Source organism: Aegilops tauschii, chromosome 7, assembly GCF_002575655.3.
Source record: "Aegilops tauschii subsp. strangulata cultivar AL8/78 chromosome 7, Aet v6.0, whole genome shotgun sequence".
In the NCBI taxonomy this organism is placed as follows: domain Eukaryota; kingdom Viridiplantae; phylum Streptophyta; class Magnoliopsida; order Poales; family Poaceae; genus Aegilops; species Aegilops tauschii.
This window is the reverse complement of record NC_053041.3, coordinates 618,622,693-618,639,489: the sequence shown is the minus strand read 5'-3', so window position 1 is coordinate 618,639,489 and position 16,797 is coordinate 618,622,693. Positions and strand designations below refer to the sequence as shown.

Below are 16,797 nucleotides of genomic sequence, written 5' to 3'. Positions count from 1 at the left end.
CAGGCTGCGTCTGTCAGCGCGGACCGTACGATACGAAACCTTTCACCCGGCCGAGAGGTTTGGCATCCCATTCGGCCGGCGTTCACTTCACATCCATCGATTCGGCCGTGTGAGTGCTTTTTATCATGCTCTTTTCTGTATGATGCGAACGTAGTAGTACGTGAATGGAGGCATAGGGTACGTCCGCGTGAGCATCAGATGTTGATCTCCAATTTCAAAAGAGAAAAAAAGTGCCAACTGTTTGACACTTGAAAAGGCAACAATCAAAGCCTGTAACTGTAAGTGCACTGAAGCAGCTAAGCTACCACTGTTACCGTTATTATCACGGCCAGCTGTCTTTGGGCACTGTGACAGCCTGCACGAACGACCGGCCGTTGCCATCGGCCTCCTCCCTCCCGTCCCAACGGCTCCCGAGCTTTGCTTGCTTTCTCTTGTCCTTTACGCCGTCGCCTCTCTGTACCTATCTGTCTTTTTTCCAGTCTTCCTATTTAGTCCCGCACACATCCGCCTTCCTTCTCCACCCAGCCAGCCATTGCCAATCCTTGCCTCCTCACTCCCTCACTACTCACGCACACAAGACATCTCTTCTTTCCACGTCTCCGGCTCCTATCAATCAGCTCAACCACACTACCATGGAGTCCTCGTTGCCACCGTCGCTGCGCCACAAGCTGCAGACCACCGTCTGCGGCTGCTTCGGCTCACCGTCGTCGCTGAGCAGCGACGCGGAGAGGCCACACACTGGCGGCGGCAGGACCAGGTGGAGGCGACGCGTGGCGGCCGCGGGGGAGTTCCGGTACGACCCGCTCAGCTACGCGCTCAACTTCGACGACGGCGCCACCGACAACGGTGACGTCGACGTGGAGGATGAGGCCTTCCGGTACAGAAACTTCAGCTCGCGTCTGCCTTCATCGCCGCTGCCGGCCTCCCGAGCCGTCGCCATCGCCTGAATAGCAATCAATTTTAATGTTCCATCGGTTCTCAATGCAAGGCAGCCGATACATGTATGTACGCACTGAAGAATTCGTTTGGTCGGGAATCATCTGCCGATAGTCAAAAATATCTTTTTTTTACTTGGGAACAATAAAAAATATCGAGCCTTTTTTTTAAGACGGTACAGACGCAAGCGTTCATATACACGCGCATACATTCATCCCTACGAATGCACACATGCACACCCTATCCCTATGAGCACCTCCGAAAGACTAAGCCGGCATATCGTCTTGAAATTTAGAAAGTCACCGTAGGCACCTCGTCGTCGATGGAAACGTCTCCTCCCATTAAATGCGCATAGCCGGAAATCCTGAAATAAATCCAGGAATAAATGCGAGCACCAGGATTTGACCCCTGATGGAATAAATGCGAGTCCCTCTAACCATCCAACTACAGGTTGGTTCGCTAGCTCTTTTATTTATGACTATCCGCTCGTATAGTTTGTCAGTGAAGCTGTCGCGCCGACTGTCACATACAGAGAAAAATGAAAATTCTTCATCTGCACTTTCTTTATTTTTCTTTAAAAAAAATCTTCCTCTGCACTTTTCTTCTTCTTGTCTTTCAGTGAAAGGCGAACCAGAGCAGCGATGCGGCGGACGAGCTCGCATGCTCCTGGTTTGTGCACCAATGGTACAAGGTCACGTGGAGGAGGCAATTATGGACGGAGGGAAATACGGCTTCGTACAGGAGGCGGAAAGGATGGGATACGGGCGTGGGCCAGGAGCCCAGGGGGGACGTCGTGACGGAGCTGGACGTCGCCCTGACGGCCGCTAAGGTGACGGGATAACTAGCGAGGAGCAGCACGCAGCGGTTCAGAGTGAGTAGCTTAGGTCTCCCGACTCCCGTATGCCTAACTCGTTTGCATGCTTCCCGCAAAAAAGCGTGCGAACTAATTAAAATGTTTTTTCCCAGAATATGGTTGAGATTGACAGCTAGTGAGGAGCAGCAAGCAGATCCGTCCCTGTGAAAAAGAGGCTCACAATTTGTTAGGCATAAATATGACATGCCCAGTCGCTTGCCGTCAAGAATACCATTTTTCTGTTAGGCAACTTCATCGCAGATCATCAAATCTCACAAATGTTTCGATCGAACGATCTGAAAATTTTACGATTGAAAAAATCACATGGGTTTCTGAAGATGATTCTTGCGGGGAACTTTCATCACAATGCATATATTTTGAAAATGAGTTTTGCAATGGCAACTACTCTCTCCGTCCCAAAATAAGTGACTCAACTTTGTACTAAAATTAGTACGAACTTGAGTCACTTATTTTTGGATGGAGGGAGTATATGTTGCAACATGTGTCTTGACTCTTGAAATGAATTTTTTCGTGGCAACTTTTATTAGAGGCATATGTTTCAAAAATTCATATTTCCATGGAATTTTTGTATTACTTTGTACTCCCTCCTTCCCAAAATATAAGGCGCGATTGACTTTTTACGGTCTTCGATGCACGACTTTGAGCACTAATACATATTAAAGTATATGGGTTGAACATGCATAAATGGCATCGTCATATTTGTCTTGCAAAACAATTTTATTTCATATGTATGTATACTATTTTAATACACATACAATACATACAAATTATAGTCAAAATTGTGCAATGGAAACCAGAAAAGTCAAACCGCGCCTTATATTTTGGGAAGGAGGGAGTATATGTTTTCAAAATGAAATTTTGCCATGGATACATATGTTCTAAATTCGCCATGTGACCATTATATCTTTTCCTAATTTTCCCATGATTTTATAGACTGAAATTCATAGTTTTTTGCCATGTGACCATTGCAAAGTTTCTAAATTTTCCGTGATCTTTAGAGAAACAATTATATGTTTTTGGCAGATTTTATCATCTAGACATGGCCAGTTTTGTGGTAGTTTATTTATTCTAGAGCATGGCAAAAAAAGATTGTGTTAGAGAGATATAAATATATGAAAAATTTATATGTTTGTGGCAAATTTTATCTTCTATACATGTATTTTTTTGCTATACATATGTATTTTAAAATCCTGACTATGTGGTAGTTTTGTTTTCAAAAGTGTGATAATTTTTTAGTTAGTTACGCCGGCGCGGCCGTGGTCGGTGGCAGCACCCAGCTACGCGATTGCATCTAATAACCCCTCCGCGATGGATCTGGGAAAGTGAACATGGAGTGATAGCTTTTTTTTTCGGGAAACATGGAGTGATAGCTGACCTGACTATGCACAGAAGGTCCACAGGTTGTGCACGTCGCCACGACAAACTGTTGAGGCCTTGGTAGAATATTCCGCCTGGTACATGATGTGGGCTGGCAATGTGGGCCGTTCGGTGCAAACGGCACAGCGCCACTCCATGGGCCAACGCAGTTGTCCCCTCGCGCGGAATACTGTCTCGTACGGGCCACATACCGCTCTCCATACAACTGTGTGCTTCGATCCCGATGCGAACGAGCGCGTGGAGATAACGTGAGCATGCGAGGACGAGCAGGCCTATGAATTTTCGGGGCGAACCAAAGGTTGACAGTTACACAGGATGTATAGTATACTAGCGGTGCAGAAGCGCCGCGTTCCACTGCACCCGTATTTGAACCCGGTGTTGACTGAATTATAGCTCAGCGGTGCGGAAGCAAGCTACAAACTTCAAGCAACCACAAAGTTCTAAAACAAAAACAGAGCATTATCCACAACGCCTTCACATTGCTCTCTCCTGTAACGGGTAAAGAAAGCAATTAACCAATGGGACACAGCAAGAGAAAAACACATTACAGAGAAGGCGAAAAGAATACCACCTATAGGCCAAGGGGAACACCAAGTCAATCACCTGACAAAGAACCACAACAAACTGATATCCTTCTTGTATGGGATGTCCTTTGTTACATTGGTCGGAACTCAATGATCATGAACCTGCTACATATAATTATTCGAAAGAGAAAATTGGCATAAACGCAGATTTTCACAAGTCTTTTCCACTGACTTTTGTTGATCGTCATGCTACAACACAAATGGACAGAAAATTGGCAGTGGCGCTAGCGGCAAACTTGCTTGATGCTTTCGTGCAATAAAGAAAATGACCCATGGATCTAATTGGTATTGTTCTGTCAAGCTAGATATGAACAATGCATATCACCGTGTTAAATGGTGGTTTCTGGAGAAGGTAATGCTTAAGATGGGTTTTAATGAACAGTGGGTAAGGCTAATTATGGAGTGTGTCTCTTTTGTCAGCTACTGAGTACGCTTCAATAATACTAAAACTGAGGAGTTCACACCCACAAGAGGATTGGGATAGGGGGACCCATTGTCCCTATACTTATTTTTATTATGCTCAGAAGGCTTCTCAAGCCTTTTAACTAAGGATGACATTGGTGGTTTGGAGGGTATCTGAGTCTGCCAGGATATCCCTTCTATTTCCCATCTTCTGTTTGCAGGCGGTTCTCTGATGGAAGATGATTCACATAATGCAAGCACTCTGAAAAAGGTATTGGATATCTATTGCCTTAGTTCTGGACAACAAGTGAGTAATGCTAAGTCAAGTGTCTTTTCAGTCCTAATACTAGTGTTAGAACAAGAGAGAATGTATGCAGAGAACTGAATATTGAAACAGAAGCGCTATCAGATACACACTTGGGTCTACCCACTATGGTTCGGGTGGACAGGAGTGATTGCTTTCAGCATCTGATTGATATAATATGTCAGAGACGGAAAAGGTTGGAAAGAGAAAACCCTCTCCGTTCAAGGTAAATATATTCGTATAAAGTCGGTAGCCCAGGCAATTCCCTCTTATGCTATGTCAGTGTTTACATTTGGGGTTTTGGTGGGGAGATAATGAAAAGCAAAAGAAGATGCATTGGTTCGTGTGGTGGAAATTGTGCATTTCAAAGAAGAAAGGGGGACCGAGGTTTAGGGAAAGATTAGTACTACGCCTACTGATTAGCGCGCCAAGCGGCGGCACGTCTGCTGCTGCGCGCGCGCGTGTGGTGCACGGGCTAGCGAGCTAGGTGCAAGAAACGAGCAGCCCATAGACCAAACTGCCTCCCGGGTCGCACGCGGGTGCGGCTCCGGAGGCCCCCAAATCCCAAAGCCAGAAGCCACCGGACATCCTCCCCCGGCCGCTGCCGCCGCCGGTGCCGGCGGTGGCGGTCGCGCCCGGCCGTCAAAGGCGGCGGGTGCTGGCGACGCCCCCACAACAGGCCCCTTCGCGCGGAGCAGGTCTTCCCCGGGGCCAGCCTTGGAGGTGGGGTGGCCAGTGGCGTGATCTCGTTGCTGGTCGCCGGAGCACGGCGGAGAGCGCGGTGGTGCAGAGGAACCGGGTCAGGAGGCTGCAGAGCGGAGGAGGAGGAAGAAGGCGGTGCGCTGGCGCTAGTGGGAGGCGGCGGCGCGAGCGCTCTGCCATGGAGGTGGCGGCGCTAAGGAGGCCCTGCCAGGAAGGAGATCCTGGCGGGCAGCGGGCGGTCGGCCGTCTCCATGCGGTGGACGTGCGTTGTTGCCCCCGGAAGCGCTGGTGCCGGAGCAGTGGAAGGAGGTGCGGTCAGATCCAGATCCGTTTCGATCTGGGACTACGGGGTTGGTTCCGCCGCCCGGCAGTCCCCTGGCGGGTGAAGGTCGTCGTGGTGGTCCTAGTCCTTGCACGGCGTGGTAGGAGGCTGCAGCTCCTCGCCTAGGTTGAGGGTGACTGTGGGGGTTCGCTCTCTCAGCAGTGCAGGTGTGGAAAGACCATGGCTTTCTTCTCGCGGGCGGCGTGGTCTGGCGCGGCGTTCTTCTCGCGGGCGGCGCGGGGACTAGCGGTGTGGTTGGAGGCACTGCAGGGGGCACGGCGAGGGCGTTCGCCGGATCTTGGCGAGGATCACTTCTGGTAGGTGGCTGCAGATGGAGCGCCAGCAACGGCGGTGGCGGCAGCGTTGGATCAGCCATGGGGGCGGCGGCGCCGAGATGGCCTTGCCAGGTAGGTGTCCTGGCGCGCAGCGGGCTTCCGGCCGCCTCCGTGTGAGGGGATTGCGGCGATGCCCCGGTGGAGATGGCGCTGGAGTGAGGTTGGAGGGGCGGGCCAGATCCAATCTGGCGGCGATCTCTCGGTGTCGATGAAGGTCGATGGAGCGGATCTGGCTTTTGCTCCGCTTGGAGGATGTGGTTGCTTCTCGACGGCGATGTTTGTGGAGGTCTGGTTTGCGCTCTCTCGGCAGTGCGGGTGGTGTTGGACCACGGCTACGCAGCTTCGGCGGATTTGCTGCAGTGACGGCGGTGTGAGGCTTGAGGAACGGTGCTGCCCGGTACCTCGTCGGAGTGGAGATGCGCAACATTACGGATGAAAATCCTGTCCGGTTTTGGCCGGCCGGTGTCGATGGCACCCGCGGGTGTCATTCCCCTCGCTGGAGGCGGCGTCGAGTGTGTCACCATCTCCCTCGTGCTTGGTGTTGACAGTTGTCTCCAGGCGAAAGCCTTGGTCCTCTAGAGCGGCATGATGGCGGCGCCTGCGACGTCGTTTCTCTGTTGAGAGCATCGTGCGAGGAGACTGAGTTTCCTGTTGGCGCTCCTCCGGTGTTCGTCGTGTCCCTGACCGCTCTCCTCCGGCACTATGTATGGTCGTCGCGGATGAATCCAAAGGAAGCTGGAGTTGCTGTTATTCGGAGGTGTTCGGTGTCGGTCAAGACGCGGTGAGGTGTTTCGGTTTTGGGCAGGTTTTCCCGTGTTGTAGTTGTGTTGTCGTGTGCGGGTGTCCTGAGGAAAGTCGGATATGGTGTTGTGCTACACTCGTTGTTCGCAGCGAGTGATAGATGTCATGTACTAATTTTCTCTCCTTCTATAAAGTTATGGTATGCAATTTGCGTATCTAAAAAAGCAGTTTTAATCTTGCTATATGTTAATAAAAACAGTGTTAGCGACTGATCCAAAACCCAAACTCTTTCTGTGCACAAGTCCTACGTGCTAAATACTATCCAGATGGAAATATTCTCAAAGCTGGACCTAAGAAAGGGTCATCTTACACTTGGTGGAGTATCGTAGCGGGTATTCAAACTTTTCAGGGAGGGCGCATATGGAGGGTTAGGTCTAGATCTCAAATAAATATATGGCAAGACCCATGGATTCCTACAAGCGCATCGTAGAGAGTTATTACACCTAGGGGTGGGACTGTATTGTCTATGGTAGAAGAACTCATTGGGCCCCATTCTGGTAATTGGGATGAAGATCTCATACGTGATGTATTCTCACCGGTGGATGTTCAAAGAAGTCCTACATGCTCAAATCCAGTTCTGGCACGTTTTCGGTCCGACCTGCATATTATAGAGAGCTAGACCATCAGTTTGGTTCCCGGTTGACAAGGCCATATGGGCAGGGTAGTGAGCATATTAATCATACTAGGTCAAGCGTATTCGCTTTTTGGGAATCGAAACCCAAGTAATACCACCTCAAACTGGACTAGGCCTTTACCTTCACAGCAAGGGGTCGAACCAGTATAAACTCCTATGTCCTTTGTCCCGTTTAACCCCTTTAAGCTAACCTAGTTGCCATGGCTCCACGACTAAGTCCTTCTGCTAAGACATCAGCCGTGACAACTCCACGACACCCTTGATCTACCGATGGGAACACCTAAGCGTCAACCAAATGCAATCACAGTCAAGTATGTTTTCTTTAATCTATTTAGGGTGTTTTTCACGTACTGTGCAAGTAGCAAGGGGTTGTTCTTCAGTAACAACATCTTATTAGCTTCAGATGACGCCCATTGACACTATACTGCTAATTTAAGTTAAGTTGTGATCCTAATATTTGGGTTAAAAATCACATGGAAAGCTCAAACTGAACCAAGATTATCGATCTGCATATTATAACCTACCAAAGTTACCATGACAATGCAGATAGTCTGGAGGCTAACTTAAGAATGTAAACAAAAAATATATTATAGACATTTCACGGCATCAAGCAATTACGGGTTGCGCTTTTAAACAGAAATACATGATGGATCATTGCATACAACTACGATTATAAAGGTACACTATGTTTTCTAACAAATGAAAAGACAACTACTCTTACCGTCTATAATTATAATTCAATTCTTTGTCGATAAGAAAGCAACCATCATTGTGGATACCTTTATATGCTTCCAGTGATCCTGTGAGCATATGCTAATACTCCTTAACATAAATCTCACTTGTCATCGCCATTGTCATTATCTTGCTGGAATGACATCCTCTATCTGCAAACTGAAATAATAGCAACATCAAATCCATCTTGAAGGTCTCACCCTGGACCGTCCCCCTGTTGAACTGCACAGGCATGGCATTCCATTAAGCAAGCAAACTAAACAATCCACACCATGCATATAATATCTCAAGTAAACTTATTCAGGAAATTCACAGCACACTTCAACCCACTTGATTTATACACATGAACTTAACGGGATATGAGCATTTACACACAACAATTCATGGTTAATGTGGAACTGAAGCTACAAATTGAGACAATCAAAATCTTACCTTACTGAATAAGCCGGGCAAGGAGGAGACTTCAGGGGCAACCACTTGTGTACTCTGAACAATAGAATGACCATATTCATTAAATATCACATTCAGCATACCCTCAAATCGACTGACGTAGATTATTGGTCTAATCTGCAAAAAGAAAAGCTAACAGGGGCTCTTCTCCTTGTGCAGACGTGTACTGAATTGGAAGGTTGACTTGCCTAAAGTACTGCCCAGCGATAGCAGGCATAGCACTGGCCCAAATATGCAGTTACAGCTAATCAAAAGAGGAGAGCAGCAAGAAGGAAGAATGAACCTGCGGACGCGTGGGCTGTACAGAGCCATCTGTGGCCCAGCGTAGTGTGAACGATGACCAGCTGTTCCTTCCGGTGACCCTCTCTCGTCCGCCGCCGCACATCCCTCTCCTCTTTCCTCTCTATTTCTCCCTCCTCTCCTTCCTTCGCTCTCTCCCTCTCATCTTCTCTCTCTCCTATAGATCAAATCGAGCGCCGCCGCCGTCGCCCTTTGACTGCAGGTCGTCGCCGCTGCCGGAGAAGCTCACTTCCGTGCCCGCACGAGATGAGGAGGGGTGGGCAGCGGTGGCGTAGGAGAGGAGAAGCCAGCGCTGTCGGATGCCCTGCATGGAAGCCGCCTTGTCTCTCCGGACGGGGCGCGCTCCACGGCCACCCCATCATGCCGAGCCCTCCTAGGAGGCGACTGAGGTGGGAGGACGAGGAGGAGGCGGCGGCGACTGAGGTGGGATGAGGAGGGGGCGGCGGCTAGGGTTGTGAGGAAGGACGGGAGGACGAGGAGAGGAGGAGGAGGGGGTCGGGCGTGGGAGGACAAGGGGTCATTTCTTTTTCTTTCGCTACCGCCCAAGTCGCAGTACTATTCACGGTCTGACGTGGATGCCGCGGTTGTGACTACCAACCTGCTCATCCTTTATAAGTTCAATTTGGAAAGATATATGTCGGTTACATGTGCATGGGAAAGTCAAACACTTTGCATGGAAGAATGCTACATGGAGTCCTACCCTGCTATGGAGTTGTGGCAGACCGACAAATACCTTGTTCACCTCAGTGCCCATGATGTTTGTGTTGGAAATATGCCCTAGAGGCAATAATAAATGGTTATTATTATATTTCTTTGTTCATGGTAATTGTCTATTATTCATGCTATAATTGTATTGTCCGGAAATCGTAATACATGTGTGAATACATAGACCACAACCTGTCCCTAGTAAGCCTCTAGTTGACTAGCTCGTTGATCAACAGATAGTCATGGTTTCCTGACTATGGACATTGGATGTCATTGATAACGGGATCACATCATTAGGAGAATGATGTGATGGACAAGACCCAACTTAAGCATAGCATAAAAGATCGTGTAGTTTCGTTTGCTAGAGCTTTTCCAATGTCAAGTATCTTTTCCTTAGACCATGAGATCGTGCAACTCCCGGATACCGTAGGAGTGCTTTGGGTGTGCCAAACGTCACAACGTAACTGGGTGACTATAAAGGTGCATTACGGGTATCTCCGAAAGTGTCTGTTGGGTTGGCACAGATCGAGACTGGGATTTGTCACTCCGTGTGACGGAGAGGTATCTCTGGGCCCACTCGGTAATGCATCATCATAATGAGCTCAATGTGACTAAGGCGTTAGTCACGGGATCATGCATTGCGGTACGAGTAAAGAGACTTGCCGGTAACGAGATTGAACAAGGTATTGGGATACCGACGATCGAATCTCGGGCAAGTAACATACCGATTGACAAAGGGAATTGCATACGGATTGATTGAATCCTCGACACCGTGGTTCATCCGATGATATCATCGTGGAACATGTGGGAGCCAACATGGGTATCCAGATCCCGCTGTTGGTTATTGACCGGAGAGGCGTCTCGGTCATGTCTGCATGTCTCCCGAACCCGTAGGGTCTACACACTTAAGGTCCGGTGACGCTAGGGTTGTAGAGATATATGTATGCGGAAACCCGAAAGTTGTTCGGAGTCCCGGATGAGATCCCGGACGTCACGAGAGGTTCCGGAATGGTCCGGAGGTAAAGATTTATATATGGGAAGTCTTATTTTGGTCGCCGGAAAAGTTTTGCGCTTTATCGGTATTGTACCGGGAGTGCCGAAAGGGGTCCGGGGGTCCACCAAGGGGGTCCAACAGCCCCGGGGGGCCACATGGGCTGTAAGGGGTGCGCCTTGGCCTATATGGGCCAAGGACACCAACCCCAAGAGGCCCATGTGCAAGAGATAAGAAAAAGGGGAGAGTCCTAAAGGGGGAAGGCACCTCCGAGGTGCCTTTGGGGGGAAGGACTCCCCCCTGGCCGCACCCTTCCTTGGAGGAAGGGGCAAGGCTGCGCCCCCCCTCTCCCTTGGCCCTATATATAGTGGGGGGAAGGGAGGGCAGCAAAGACACAGCCTTGGGCGCCTGCCTCCTCCCCTGCAACACCTCTCTCTCTCTCGCAGAAGCTTGCGAAGCCCTGCCGGAGAGCCGCTACATCCACCACCACGCCGTCGTGCTGTTGGATCTCCATCAACCTCTCCTTCCCCTTGCTGGATCAAGAAGGAGGAGACGTCGCTGCACCGTACGTGTGTTGAACGCGGAGGTGCCGTCCGTTCGGCACTCGGCCATCGGTGATTTGGATCACGGCAAGTACGACTCCGTCATCCACGTTCATTGGAACGCTTCCGCTCGCGATCTACAAGGGTATGTAGATCCACTCGTTTCCCCTTGTTGCTAGTAGACTCCATAGATGCATCTTGGTGAGCGTAGGAAAATTTTAAATTATGCTACGATTCCCAACAGTTTGGTGGGTGCCAAAGACTTGCAACACTCTCTCTTCAAATGCCGTCGTGTGAAAGAAATGTGGTCTCAACTAGGACTTCTAGGGCCCAGTTCTTTTGCAAGATTCTCCCAGAATCTAACCCCTCCCTAGCTTCTCCCAGAATCTTTGAACTCCATTTGTTTTACAATCCTATCTAATTATGGTCTAATTAGTTAGGATTGTAAAACAAATGAGGGTTAAAGATTCTGGAAGAAGCTGGGGACGGGTCAGATTCTGAGAGAATCATGCAAAAGAACTAGGCCTAGATGCCACTCAAAGAGCAACTGATGAGGACAGATCAGGCTCATTCATATTTGAGTTTGGATTTTGTTTTATATATATATGTATTTGAATGCCTATTGACAAGACCATTCGAACAGGAGAATCTTGTTTACATTTGAGTTTAGATTTTGTTCTTTCAAATTTTCAATCATATTTCAATTCCAGTAAATTCACCTGTGTATTTCTAGTTTCTAATTTATACACGTTTCAATTATTTCAAATATGTTCCAACTCTTTCACTCTTATTTATGTCAACTTCTTAAATATGCATTGAAATTGAGTGAAATAATTGGAACAAGTATGAAATTATTTCACTCATATTTTCAATCAAATTCACAAATAAGAATCAAATATGAGTGAAAATACTTGTCTATAAAATTTAAATAATTTATCAGCATTCAATAAATTCTAGTTTTTCAGTAAAATTCATAAAAGCCATAGAAATGAGTGAATTAACATAAACACATATTTATTTCACTCGTATTTCAATCAAATTCATAAGTAACCATTAAAATGTGAGTAAAATACTAGATATTTGTTTGAAATGTCTATAAAACTGAAATGAATTGTCAGCTTTAAATGACTTCATCTTATTCCAGTCAAATTCATAAATAAGCACTTCACATGAGTGAACTGTAAATGTGTTTGTAAAATTTGGGAAATAAACATTTGGTATGTATGAAGTGTTACTGGAATCGTGTGACATGTTCCTGAAATATGCGATTTCTTCAAAAAAAATATCCTAAAATAGACTAACGTCTGGCTAAGATAATCTGGTACTTGTGAAATATGCACGTGGAATGTTTTTTGTAATTGATTGAAATATAACTAAAATGATTAAGATGTGTGCCAATATATATGAATAATATTTGAAATGAAACTGAGTGGAATAATATTTGAAATCACATATTTGGAGTTATTACTTGAAAGTACTGAGATTGTGTAAAATAATTGATTGAAATATGTGTGAAATGTATGTGAAATATGCAGGTGGAATGTTTTCTCTAATGGATGGAAATATAACTAAAATGATTAAGATATGTGTCAATATTTATTAATAATATTTTAAAACTTGAAATTTAGTAAAATAATATTTGAAAGCACTAGAATGGAGTTACTATTCAAAGCACTAAAATTGTGTGAAATAATTTATTGAAATATGTGTGAATGTATGTGAAATATGCATGTGGAATGTTTTCTCTAATGGATGGAAATATAACTAAAATGATTAAGATATGTGTGAATATTTATGAATAATATTTTAAAATTTGAAATTTAGTAAAATAATATTTGAAAGCACACAAATGGAGTTACTATTCATGAGCACTGAAATTGTGTGAAATAATTTATTGAAATATGTGTGAATGTATGTGAAATATGCAAGTGGAAAGTTTTTTACAATTGATTAAAATCTAACTAAGATCATTAACATTTGTGTGAATATTTATGTGTAATATTTGAAAACTTGAAATGGAGTGAAATAATATTTGAAAGCACATGAATGGAGTTAATATTTGATAGCACTGAGATTGTGCGAAATAATTGATCAAAATATGTGTGAAATGTATGTGAAATATTTATGGATTATAGTTTGATTTTTTTATATGATAAAAAGTGACTAATGTATTTGAAATTATTTATGAATTATTGTTGTTGTATTTTAATGATGAGAAAAGTAAGTGAAAATTCACATAAATTTCATTGTTTATTTTTTACATTTAACTATTTTTCATAAATTATTTAACACATATGTCAACTATTTCACTTGATTTCTGAATTATTTAACATATATCTCAGCTGATTGAAATAGTGAAATATAAAGTAGTTTAAAAGGTATCCAAGATTGGTCTTGTGCTAGGTCTTGTCATGAGGCATTGAAATATATGAAAAATCAAAAATAAAACTTCAGTTTAAAGATATCAATCATCTAAATTATCAAAGGGAAATAAAATGTATGACTTTTGTTTTGCGCACGAGACCGGATAAAATGCAAGCAGCTGCCACTTCAATACCAAACACACAAACTCAGGATACCAAACACACCAGAATTCAATTGGTGTGGGGGTGGACCATTAGAGGTTGCTTCTAAGCCTTAGGCAACAATAGAGGTAGCTTTCTAAAGACCATGGAGCTTTTAGATGTTCAGGACTCAAGAGGCGACCTTTATGTACGAGCGTACGTTGTCATGGCCACCATGACAATCCCCACTACACCTCTCGGAGTCACCATGGGAGGCTTCCGAATTAGATGGATATGACAACTACGGCGACAAGCTAGATGGTGCATTGACCAGGAAGGAGCAGCGGACTTGGACAAGCAGCAGCCACTCGTGGCTGCTTCCGTTCACCGGCATCTGCACCAGCTGCATCGCAACACACCCGGTATATCTGCACTCAGTATAAATAATAAAGGTGGATTTACTACAGTTCTTGATTGTTTGGGACCGTTAATTAAAATGTAACATTCTTATGGTATCAAAGGAAGAACACAACATAGACACGAACACTGCCACACTCAGAAAAGAACATCCAAAATGATGCTACAACAATTAACCAAAACATATACATGACGAACGCCAGGCGAAGCAATGTAAATAGGACCATCCTGTAGGCAAGGTGATGACGTCTACCGCGAATTGAGAACATCCACAATGATGCTACATCCACGCTGCTGAAATCCCAGTCGTCTTGAATTGAGAATGCTGATCTGTTTGCGGCTCCAGCGAATCTGAACAAACAAGACAGAAGTTTAGATCAGACCAGAGAAGACATTTGGGGTCCAATTTGTACACATATTCGAGAGTTTACAAGCTTAAAGCAACGAATTATAGGCATTATGTTGGGCTATATATAGCAGCAGAACAGCATCTGTTCCATCAGTAAGGTTCATCTAAATCGGATTTGAAATATGAGACGCTGTTGTGTCTTCAGCTTCAGCACTGTAATTTGCAATGCAGGTTGGAGCACGTAACAAGACACAGAAATGTACACAAAAGAAACCAGCACTGAAAATCTTAGGTCATTCTAAACTGGTAGTAGCTTAGTGTTTGCAGGCCTTTGGATATTTTATTGCCTAGCTTAAGTCACTTAAGAAAATATATCAGGGTTCTAGCCACAATCAATAAATGATAGATGTGAAGCCTATAACTGATTTATGAGACTGACCCAAATCACACAGTGTGAGCGCACACTGCTCTTTCTTTGTTATTAAGAGCAATGACTCAGGCAGTTATCTGTGAACACAGTGATTAGGCAGAGATTTTCTTTTGTACGATTCTCTTGAAACTGGAATTGAAACAAACAGGACAACAGATCACAAATATGTTCACTTTCTCATGATTGAGCACAAGAACATAACCACTACTAGGCCGTGTAAATAAGAATGGCCAATTGCAACACTGAACTGTTAAGCATTAGACAATCCATGTGAAAACTATGAAGGGAAAGGCATAACATAACTGGAAATGCAGTAGAAAGTATACCACTTCATATTGTCGGCGAAGACAGCGATGGCGGGAAGTGGGCATATATGCGCGTCCTGGACAATGACTTCCCGAAAGGCTTCACACAGACCCTCTCAAGCTGCAACTTCTTGACGTCCACCGAGATATACTCCAACAAGTCTGGCATCTCCATAGACAAGCCGACGAGCCGTGGGGCTTCAGAACATATCAGGAGCACACACCTCTCTGTTGCCGCTTTGAGATAATGCAGGCCCTCAGGACCTAGTGAGAACGTCTTCACCATCTGCCACTGACAGGAATTCTTGCCTTTGTTCTGCCTAACGCTGAAGCAGAGGTCATGTTTGCTGCCACCTGCGGTTCCATCACGGATACCAAACAGCCCAAGCCTGCCTTGCCCTGCCTCCACAATGGCCACGCCTAGAGTGCCCCAACCAGAGGATGGGAGCTCGGCGATGGAGAACTCCATTCTCTGGATGTTAAGCACGAGTAACTCTTTCCTCTTGTTATTGGTGGAGTCCCAGTAGAAGCAGCCATAGGCGTGGTGCCGCCTGAGATAAGCAGGATCCATGGGCGACACTGGCATGGCCGACCAAAGCATGGGTGCCGCGGCTCGCCACTGCCCGGTGCTCGAAGAGAATACAAAGGGGGCCAGCTTAGTCTCGCAATGCACCATAGAGATCACCGTGAATGCCGTTGCTGTCCCTTCCGCCGCCGCATCGTTCTCGCTGAGGGGAAGAAGGAGAGGCTCGTCGGAGGGCATGCGTAGCACGGGGGTCGGGCGCTCCACTGAGGCGACGAGGGCGTCGGGCACCGGGGGGAGCAGGACGTACCGCCGGTGCAGGGGGTCGCACACCGCGAGCTCCCTGCAGATCGGAGGCCGCGCGTCCTTCCCGTGGTCCCGGCCTAGGAGGACGCGGCCGTCGCGGACGTCCATCGGGATCCAGCGGCAGTTGGAGGGGAGGAAGGAGAAGGAGAAGTCAGCGGCGCTGGCAAGCGCGCGGGCGGCGGGCGCGGCGGGGTGGGGCGGGAGCGCGGGCTGGAACCCGTCGAGGTCGATGAAGGCGAGAAACCGCGGGGCGTGGAGGCGGCGGAAGCGGCGCAGGAAGGAGGCGTCGGTGGCGAGGCGGCGGAAGGCGGGGCAGGCGGCCGAGGCGCGGGCGAGGTCCTCCGGCGCGGGCAGCCGGAGAAGGATTTCGGTGAGGAGGCTGCCCGGGAGCCCCATCAGCGTCGGGGCCATCTCTTTGGCGGCCACCGGCGGTGTCGAGGAGGGGAAGTGGTCGCCGACGGGAACGGAAGGCCGGGAAAATCGGACGAGATGGTGGGGTGGAAGGGGAAGAGGCGGCGGCGGTGTGTGGGTGCTGCTGCAGTCTTGGCCGAGTACCTGTGTTCGCTGAATAGGGTTACAAATGAAATTCTAAAATCAAATGTAACTTCACGGGCTGTTAGTCGCTTGAGCACTAGGAGCAACTCCAACGCGCTGACCCAACCAGATGTTGATTTTGTCCCTTTTTTGTTTGTGTGTCACCCGTCCGCTCTGCCGTGTCCGTTTTTTCATTTGGGTCGGTCTGTGCGCCCAACGGGGCAGACACATTTTGTGTCATGTCCGCCCGGCATTTCGTCGAAACTTGGTGGTGAATTGCCCATAGCTCCTGCGCCGTCGCCGCGAGCTACCGCAGCGCACTCCTGCTCGCGGACAAGGACAACGCCCGGCAACTCTGAGGCCGAACTGCTCGCGGACGAGGCCGTGCCGGCGACGAAGCCATGGGGTCGCGTGCTCGCGCCTGCGACCGCCATGCTT

General features: G+C 47.2%; 2 protein-coding genes across 2 annotated transcripts; one reads left to right on the top strand and one right to left on the bottom strand.

The window, feature by feature from the left end:
* Positions 1-331: 331 nt before the first annotated feature.
* LOC109763080 (uncharacterized) lies at positions 332-1,107 on the top strand. The gene has a single exon (XM_020321944.4). The coding sequence runs from the start codon at positions 633-635 to the stop codon at positions 945-947; it is 315 nt and encodes a 104-aa protein (XP_020177533.1). The 5' UTR covers positions 332-632; the 3' UTR covers positions 948-1,107.
* A 12,841-nt stretch (positions 1,108-13,948) lies between these two features.
* LOC120969706 (uncharacterized) lies at positions 13,949-16,361 on the bottom strand. Its single transcript, XM_040396938.3, has 2 exons — positions 15,018-16,361; positions 13,949-14,263 (listed from the first exon to the last, which is right to left on the bottom strand). The coding sequence occupies exon 1, from the start codon at positions 16,234-16,236 to the stop codon at positions 15,022-15,024; it is 1,215 nt and encodes a 404-aa protein (XP_040252872.2). The 5' UTR covers positions 16,237-16,361; the 3' UTR covers positions 13,949-14,263; positions 15,018-15,021.
* Positions 16,362-16,797: the final 436 nt, after the last annotated feature.

Bases quoted from the DNA above. Each gene is read 5' to 3' on its own strand.
- LOC120969706 (XM_040396938.3), bottom strand. From the start codon at position 16,236: ATGGCCCCGACGCTGATGGGGCTCCCGGGCAGCCTCCTCACCGAAATC.
- LOC109763080 (XM_020321944.4), top strand. From the start codon at position 633: ATGGAGTCCTCGTTGCCACCGTCGCTGCGCCACAAGCTGCAGACCACC.